This window comes from Gallus gallus, chromosome 5, assembly GCF_016699485.2.
Source record: "Gallus gallus isolate bGalGal1 chromosome 5, bGalGal1.mat.broiler.GRCg7b, whole genome shotgun sequence".
NCBI lineage: Eukaryota > Metazoa > Chordata > Aves > Galliformes > Phasianidae > Gallus > Gallus gallus.
In genome coordinates this window covers 31,784,286-31,792,841 of record NC_052536.1, presented here as the reverse complement: position 1 = coordinate 31,792,841, position 8,556 = coordinate 31,784,286, and the positions used below count along the sequence as shown (strand labels likewise).

General features: G+C 42.4%; 1 protein-coding gene across 1 annotated transcript; it reads right to left on the bottom strand.

Moving 5' to 3' along the window:
• Window positions 1–552: 552 nt before the first annotated feature.
• Window positions 553–3,294, bottom strand: GJD2 (gap junction protein delta 2). Its single transcript, NM_204582.2, has 2 exons — window positions 2,877–3,294; window positions 553–2,383 (listed from the first exon to the last, which is right to left on the bottom strand). The coding sequence occupies exons 1-2, from the start codon at window positions 2,945–2,947 to the stop codon at window positions 1,540–1,542; spliced, it is 915 nt and encodes a 304-aa protein (NP_989913.1). The 5' UTR covers window positions 2,948–3,294; the 3' UTR covers window positions 553–1,539.
• Window positions 3,295–8,556: the final 5,262 nt, after the last annotated feature.

The following is an 8,556-nucleotide window of genomic DNA, read 5'->3' as shown; positions in this document are numbered from 1 at the left end:
CTATTAATAGAGATTTATTTCTGACTGTCCCAGTGGCTTACTAGTAAGTTGAGGGGACAGGAACAGTGTATTTCTTGAATCAGCTGTAAAGCAGAAAAGCTGAGGTTACTATTTGGATTCCCTGATGAAAAGCTGCAATTGTTTCATTTTCAAGGTAAACACACCCTGCTATTTCCAGACTGACCTTGGCAGCCAACTGTGTTGCCCTTAGTGTCAGCAGAAAGAAGGCTGTTGGTGTCAGTGGGCTTTGGATCAGGCTTTAAAGACAGAGAAAGATTGCTTAAGGAGGAAAACAGACATAATGAATAGTCCTGATTTCCCAGGTTTTGTCACTTAGAGTTCAGAATATCAACAAGACACTTTAAACCCCGAAGAGTATTTGTAAGTCAATTACTTTGACCTTGTATATTTCTACAACTGTATACAATAATAAAGAAGAACAAACCTCTCTGGCTTATAAAAAAAAAAAAAAAAAAGGCAAATACTTTATTTATGAATAGAGATTTTAGCTGCTTTTTACACCATTGCAATGACTAAACAAATAGCATAAAATTAACAAAGGAGAGTATAAAATCACTTTATTCCAGCTGGTATTCCAAGATAACCTTCTGATTAAGTACAGAGTTGGATGTTTCAAGTATGGCACTTATATAAATAAGAGCAGAGAGAAGGTGATATAATCACAGTTAAAAGCAATGAACTCTGTTCCTTTGGTATGGGTGTCACCGTAGGTAACTGTAGGTAAGTACGTAACTTGGCCAGCATGAACCAACTCCATCTTATTCGTGCACATATCAGGTAATGAACTGAAATGTACTGATATATTTTGTAGATCACAACTAACATAAGATGATTAAGGTCTCTGGTGTGTGTGTGGATAGACAAACAATAAATGGCAAAATTATATTCAGCATTTATTGTTTAGCATAACTAGATGATGCACAAACTATGTTAGAAAATAGCTAGTAATACACACCAGGAATAAACTCTGTGATGTAGACAAGCAAAATAACATCAGACATCCGTGAAATAGGTGAGAGCAGATGTCCTGATTGAGCTGTGGTCACAGTGCAATTACCCTCCTTTTAAAACATGCTTACATCTGCGCGTCGCAACAGTTTCTCCCACCCCATCCCACCCCATATAGAGTATCCTTGCAGATTTTTAATATGAACATTCTACATGTTTACAAAGATAAGTCAGACAGTCCGAACTTTAAACTCATCCTAATGATGACCAAAAAGCCGCTCCACCAACAGATAGCATCCAATCTTTAGAAAGAAAATTAGCAATAATAGTAGCTGTAAGGCTAGATCAAGCATGGTTTTATAGCTGTTTTTTGTCTTTTTGTTTGTTTGTTTGTTTGTTTTCAGTCTTTTACATAGCACTGCATTTTTGCAGCTAGTTCAGTAAGTGCAGATCCAATACCTTAATGGCTTTCTTGGTGGTTTGATAAAATGCTTGCCTAAGCAATGTACCTTTCTCTAATGGTGTCTGGGTCTGTTCCACCTGGCACCAAGTTTCAGTTCTGTCACAGCCTCACACATAAGCTGAGTCACTTGACTGAGTCCTGCCAAAGTTAGGCATGCTCATTCTTGGCAGGTCCTTATTTCTGATTTCGTATATGGATTTCCTTTTTGCCTGTACTCCTCTCACTGCCATTTTGATCTTTCTCCAGCCCAAGTGGTTCAGTTCTGCCAAATTGAGCACCACACATATGCCACTGACAGCAAACATGAACACCAAGAACACAGTCTTCTCAGTGGGTCTAGAGACATAGCACTCTACTTCTTTAATGCAAGGGTATCTGTCACATTCGTACATGGAAGGGACATTGAATCCATACAGAAAATACTGCCCGACTAAGAATCCAATCTCTAGGGCATTTCGAAAGACCACTTGGATGATATAAAATCGAGAAATGCCTTCTTGCCTCCTCATCTTTGATTTTGTAGTTCTGATCGCAGGATTGGGGATCTCCTTCACTTCTAAGCAGTCTGGTTCTGCCTCTTTGGTGGAGTTCTCAGTGTTCTGCAGCACCCCATTGACAATCGTGTTCTTGATTTTCTTACTGTCCTCACGCTTCATTGAATCCTGGTCTCTCTCCAAGGTGAGGAAGACAGTGGAGTACCTCCGTTCCCTCTGCTTAGCAGACTGGTGAACAGAGTACGTTATGAAGCACAGGCTGGGAGTGCACACCATGATGATCTGGAACACCCAGTACCTTATGTGAGAAATAGGGAAAGCTTGGTCGTAACAAGCCTGATTGCAGCCTGGCTGCAGCGTATTACAGACAAACATAGTTTGCTCGTCATCGTACACCGTCTCCCCTACAATGGCCACAATGAGGATCCTGAAGATCACCACCACGGTCAGCAGGATCCTGGAACAGAGAAGCCCGTCAGTGCGCGCGGCCGGGAGCTGTCCAGTGCTGATCGGCCCGGGGCGCCGCAGCCGGCGCGGTACCGCCTCGGCGCGGCGGGGAGCGGCCGTGCCTCGCCGGCAGCCCCAGCCCCAGCCCCAGCCCCTGGTGGAAGCTGCCCCGGCCCCTCTGGGAGAAACAACAGAGACCGCGCGGGCCGCAGCCGCCGAACGCGCAGAGAGGCGCGGAGGGGCTCCAGGTGCAGGACCGCTGTAGCGGCAGGATTCCCTCAATGTCTGCCCGCCGCCCCCCTACTCCCCGGGGTCGAGCCGAGAGCCGTGTCTCTGCGGCTCCGCGGCTCCGCGTCCTGTGCCGTGGCTCCGTTCCCGTTCCGCCGCACACAGGCGCTCTCCAGGCGCGCCCGGCAGGAGCCCTGAGCAGGCTGCTCGCACCGCCAGGACTCTGTAGAGCAGCAGGGCACCCCGCGCCCCCCGCAGCGCCCCGTCGCCCTTACCTCCCTATCATAGTAGAGTGCTGCTGCACGGCAGCTTCCAGTAGCCTCTCTAGAATAGTCCATTCCCCCATCGCTGTTCATCCGGAGACAAAGACTTTGGCAAGCGGAGGGGATCTCTTCACTTCTTCCTACCCCTTTCTTCCTCCCCCCTCCCTTTTTTTTTTTTCTTTTTTCTTTTCGTTTTGTTGTGTTGCAAGGGATGGAGAAAGAAAAAAAAATAAAAAATAAAAAATAGAACGAGAGAAACCTCCCTCTACCGCTTGCAGTCCGGTAGTAGGAAGACAGCTGGACGCGGCAGCCCTTCCGAGGACTCTCGGCTCGGCTCTGCCCGGTTCGGCCCGGCCCGACTCTACTCCGGGCTCTGCGGCGGCCGAGCCCGGCCCGGCCCGCTCGGCTCGTGCCGCGGCGCGGCGGAACCGCGGCGGGGAGGGAGGAAGGTTGGCTTTTAATGTCTTGCTGCCTCTAATCTGCCTTTAAGTAGTCTCCGCTTGCGTCACTGACAGGTTGGTGGAGAGCAGCCAAAAGCAGCGCTCGGATTTTCTCATTTTTTATTATTCCCGTGAATATAAATAAATAAATGCGATAAAACAAATGAAGTAAATAAATGAGGAGGAGGGAGGAAGAGGAAGAGCTGGCCGAGCCGCTACGAGGCTCCTCTCGCCAGCGAGCAGCTCCTCGCCCGACGAGAGCCCGCCCTGATCGCGGCCAGGCCACTCCGGCCACCTCCCCGCCGTTGGGATCGGGCCCCAGGGGAAGCGTCCCCCGGGGAACCGGCGCTGGCCCGCGGCCGCTACTCCGGGATGCTCTACCCCCGTGCCTGGATGCAGTCTTGGGGGCTGTGGGGCTCTGCGAGCTCCCCGGGCTTGAGAGAACAGCATTGTCATGCAGCAGTAATCTCATCTAGTACAACTGCTTACCCTTGGGGGATACCGGTATTAAAACTGTGCCATTACTTTCCTCTGATCACGGATATAATTCAAGAATTGCTAAGGAGAAGTGAGCATATATATAGCCATTTCAAAGAATTCAGAGATTGAGATTGGATTTAAGTCAGAAAACACACCAACCTTCACTCAAAGCATCTCTAAACAGCACAAGAATAAAGACATCCCTTCATTATAAGACATCTACATATTCCCCCAAATTATTACAATATGTTTAAAATATTTTTTATTTTATGGCTACCCTTAGAGACCGTACCTGAGACACTACCAAACAATTTCAGACAAACCATTGTCACCAGCTGGGATTTACTCTTTCCTGGTGGTGAAGGCTCAAGTGTGTTCACTACATTTCCATAAAGATAAAATGTAGCTTTTTACCTGCTCAACTGATCTTATTAAAATGAACATAAGAAAAATTAAAATCAGTCTGATCATAGTGTTCCTGCTGCCAAACTCAGTAAAATCATTCTTCTTCCAAAGCAGAACTGTTTAGGCCACTGTAAACAGTATGGTCCTTTTTTTACTTTGCAGCTCTCTTGTGAAACAATATTGTGTTGTGCTAATGATGTGAAGGGTTCTCTAAATAAATAGGACCAAGCTTCATCAATGTACAGGACATTGGTGTGTTTTAGACACCTCATAATCTGCCTTTTCATTTGATCTGTGCAGATGGTCTCTCATTCACGTTACTGGGCCCATTGCCTGACTGGATCCTTAAATCTTTGAAATGGGGAAGTATCAAATATGAGGAGATGAGTGAATACCTCTATTTGCACCAAAAATGGCAGATTTTTCATCTTATCCAATCAAGAGTCTGTTAAGAAGCAATCTGGATTGTTTCTTTCCTACACCATTGCTTTTCCTTAAATCCTGACTACTTCCTTCTTTAAATCTGAATCTCACACCTCCCGCAGTGTGTGTGTGTGTTTGTAAAACCTACTGCTGCAGCAACACCATAAAGAAAAAAAAATAGGTGTTGTTCCTTCTGTTTTAAGAGGACTCCAGTATCTATCTACCAGCCATGAAGTTTTTTATATGGGCCCCAAAGTGTCTCTGTGGAGAGGGATCTGAAAATAACAGAGATCAAAACAGGAAAGGAAGCAGTAATGCATGTGCAGAAGGAGAGAGGGCAGGGAGTATGCTAATAAGCTAATGATGATAATCCTATTTGGAGAACCAAACAGAGAGAGAAAGACCTTGGCAGAAATTACTGAAGAGCGTAGAGAAGATTTTGGTCCACAGTCAAGTATAAGCACTCCTACAAAGGGTTGCTGTTAAATAGCCTCAAGATAGAAAAAATACATATCTGAGTTTTTACGACCAGCAAGCAAAAAGGAATCAAATTCTGATCAAACCAAACACTCAGCTTTTGATGAACACTTAACCACTATTCGCTGTATGTGATGAGATCTACTTACTGCTGTTAGCCCACCTGTAAAGACATAAAGGGGAGATAACATAAATGACTATTACAGACACGTAAACAATTATATTTATATGTTTTTTAAAGTTAAATATTTCAGGTCGACTCTTGCAGGAGTTGTATCTCATTCTGAAACAGCTGACCTCTCCTTTTCTAACATTAGCCTCATATGCCACACCACCACCTTATTCACAGGCAGGACACTTGTCCTTACACTTGACAGTTTGTGGACTTCAGATCTCTATGAACGTGAGCAAAAAGATAATAATTTCATTCTGAGTGTCTCTTTCTTGATGCTAAACACACATTTTAAGTGACTGTAAAGTAATTATTCGCATTCCCATTATTCACCATATTTGTAACAGCAACCTGTGAAATGGTCTGACAAATACCTAAATTACAAAGTGTCTGAAGTTTGAACAGTAGACTTAAGAAGATCTTCATCTTCTCGGGGTTTTTATTAGATTTTCCACCATTTCCATGAATACTTCAGCCCATGATAAAGCCATGATTTGCAGAGGAGTAGGCTGCTAAGAACGCTACGGAGGTATCTGCATCATGTATGATATTCACATTATAAAATCATGCTTATATTTCATTCACAAGCACTCAGGATTATCAGCGCTTTAAGTCTTACAAAGCTCATGGCTTACAAATAACCATTTCCTACTGAAGCAACAGGGCCAGGCCTGTCCAGTTCTATATATTTGTCAGCTGTATATAAAAGAAAAAAATGTCGGCTTTATGTTCCCAAGTGCAGGCTTTGGAGTTGAGGATGTATTTGTCTTTGTTTTGCTCTGCATTTGAAGAGAATGACTATTCATCTGCAGATTAAATTCAGCGTGTACATTCATAACACAACCCTCACAAACCTCACACCAGCAAAAAGAGCTCCCCACACCAAAGTCAAGGCAGCAACTGAGCTCAAACAACATTTCCAAAACAAAATCAGAACTCCAGCTCCCACATGTATTCAGAGATGGCTCTGCCTCAATATTAATTCATGTTAACATAATACAGATGGAGCTGATCTTGGATTAGATTTGGAGAATGAGACTGTGTGTGTCCTCAGTTCAGATGCCAAACCGAGGTTAATCTGTCTCTAAGAAGTGATAGGACAGATTCTCTCTAAGAAATCCAGCCCTTTTGCCCTGATTTGGTTTTGCAAAAGGCTGGGAAGCCAACAAATCTCTCAGGCTATGCATTCCTCAAATACAGGGCTGACCACACAGGACCTGCACCATCACATTTGGCTCTGGTATCAGACTCCCTGGAGCCCCAGTGCCGATGGCATGACTTGGGCAGGGCAAAGCAGCCAGCTGGCTGCTGCCTACCTGCTGTCAGATTGTGTACAGAATCATTGTGTTCCCACTTCGTCGTTCTCTATGTTGAGATTAATTCATGTGAAAACAAGGTCCAGATCTTACAGAAGCATCCCCCAAATACTACATCCTTTTAAAGACATAGATTTTTTTTCCATATGTTTTATCTCAGAATAAATCTCCGTTTTTTTTGGTACTATCCCAAGGACCTTCCTTGATGATTTTTGTTTTGCACTTGTACATGGTGGATCTGAAATTACAGCAAATACATAAATGCCAGGCTTAAATTCAAAACTTGAATGACAATACTGTATTTCATGATTGTATTATAAAACCATTTCTACCAATTTTAGAAAACTGAGAGCAAAAAAAATTGCAACCTATCACTTAAGAATAATAGGCTATAGTAACAGGCTATAATAATAATAGGCTTTTCTTTCAGAAGTTTTAGTGGAATGTATTGCCCCACATTAGCTTTGTGATTGCATTTTCCATCTAGTGTTGCAAAAGGGAGATATTCCAGCGTTACTTTTATAAAACTGAAGTACTTCCTTTCAAAGACCAATGTGATGAGTGCTTTCTTTCTGATAGCATTTGGTGTAATCCACAAAATCTAAGTAGTTAGCTACTAAACCGAAAACGCCTATCTAAGACCTCTCACAGCCATCTGCTACACTCTGCTTTCATTTGATGCCATGTGTGTATTAATGAAATGATTGCATCAGATTATATCTTTTATTCATAAAATCATCTAGGTCATCTTCTACCACCTACACTTCCTCATTAAAATGAACAGTTGTGTGTTCAGTCTTCTCTTGCTGTGTGAGTGCAACCCTGGCACAACTGCTCTGTGCATTTTAATCAGAAAACCTCTACGCTTTTTCTTCTATGAAATTTCTACAGAAGGCAATTTCTTTGTTTCACACCACAGGGAGTGCATTTGAAGAAAAAAGATTTCCAAAAAGGTGCAAGACCTGGATGCACTGCCAGAGGTCATCTGCTTTCAAGACAAAGCAACAGCAGACAGCAACACTGTCACTTTGATTCTGAGAAACATGTAGCGGATTCTTCTCCTGTAGACAATAGTGTTTGTATCAAAACTGCCAATATCAAGGCAAGAACTTATGTTCTTTGATGTGAGAATGAAAGATGGTCTGCATTTGTGCATGCCATGCTAGGGAACGGTAAGGCCCTGGCTGCACAAAAGTCAGGGCTTCATGCAACACTCAAATAAACACAACAGTTATCCTAATAATGACATCAAGACTGTCTCAGGTCCATGCCTACTGCTTACAACTGAAGAATGCTATGAGTGAAAAGTTCTTTAGCAAATCAATTCATGCTATTAGGAAAGATGGAATAAATATTAGGGCTTATATTTCACACTGAATTACAGTGTGAAATATACATTGAAATACAACTAGTCTTGCAGCTGGGAGCTGGTACAAGAAATATTCATGAGGCAGGCCAGCATTAAATAAACACTTCATAATGTTATGAACTAAAAGAATTTAAAATATCTAAGTGTAACTGCTTTAACTAGGGAATGTTTCATATATCTCACTTTTCTAATTGCAGCTCCATTCTTTCAAAGACACATATTCAGAAAGATATGCAGCCCTACACAAACGTTTGGCAGTTTATGGTAAAATAAGAGCCAATTATATGGCCATCATACTAGAACCAATACAGAATGTTGGCAAGATTCTTTTTGTCAAACCTGATTTTCTTCTTTTCCTTACAAATCAAAAAAAGAGATATACATAATAATCAGAAGAAAATTAATAAAATATAATGACAATAATAAATTCAAAAGCATTTATTTTCAATTCATATAATAATATCTCAGTCCCTAACTAGTCAATTTTTGTGTTACTATTGCCAATTCTGACTTTTGAATGGTCATAATTCAAAAATTCATAAGATCTTATTTATACCAGGACATTTTTATATTACTAATGGCCAAATGCTAATGATGAGAAAGTGAGTGC

Coding starts and splice junctions, on each gene's coding strand:
- GJD2 (NM_204582.2), bottom strand. CDS start 2,947: ATGGGGGAATGGACTATTCTAGAGAGGCTACTGGAAGCTGCCGTGCAG. Junction 2,384..2,876: donor CACTCTACTATGATAGGGAG/GTAAGGGCGACG, acceptor TCTCTGTTCCAG/GATCCTGCTGACCGTGGTGG.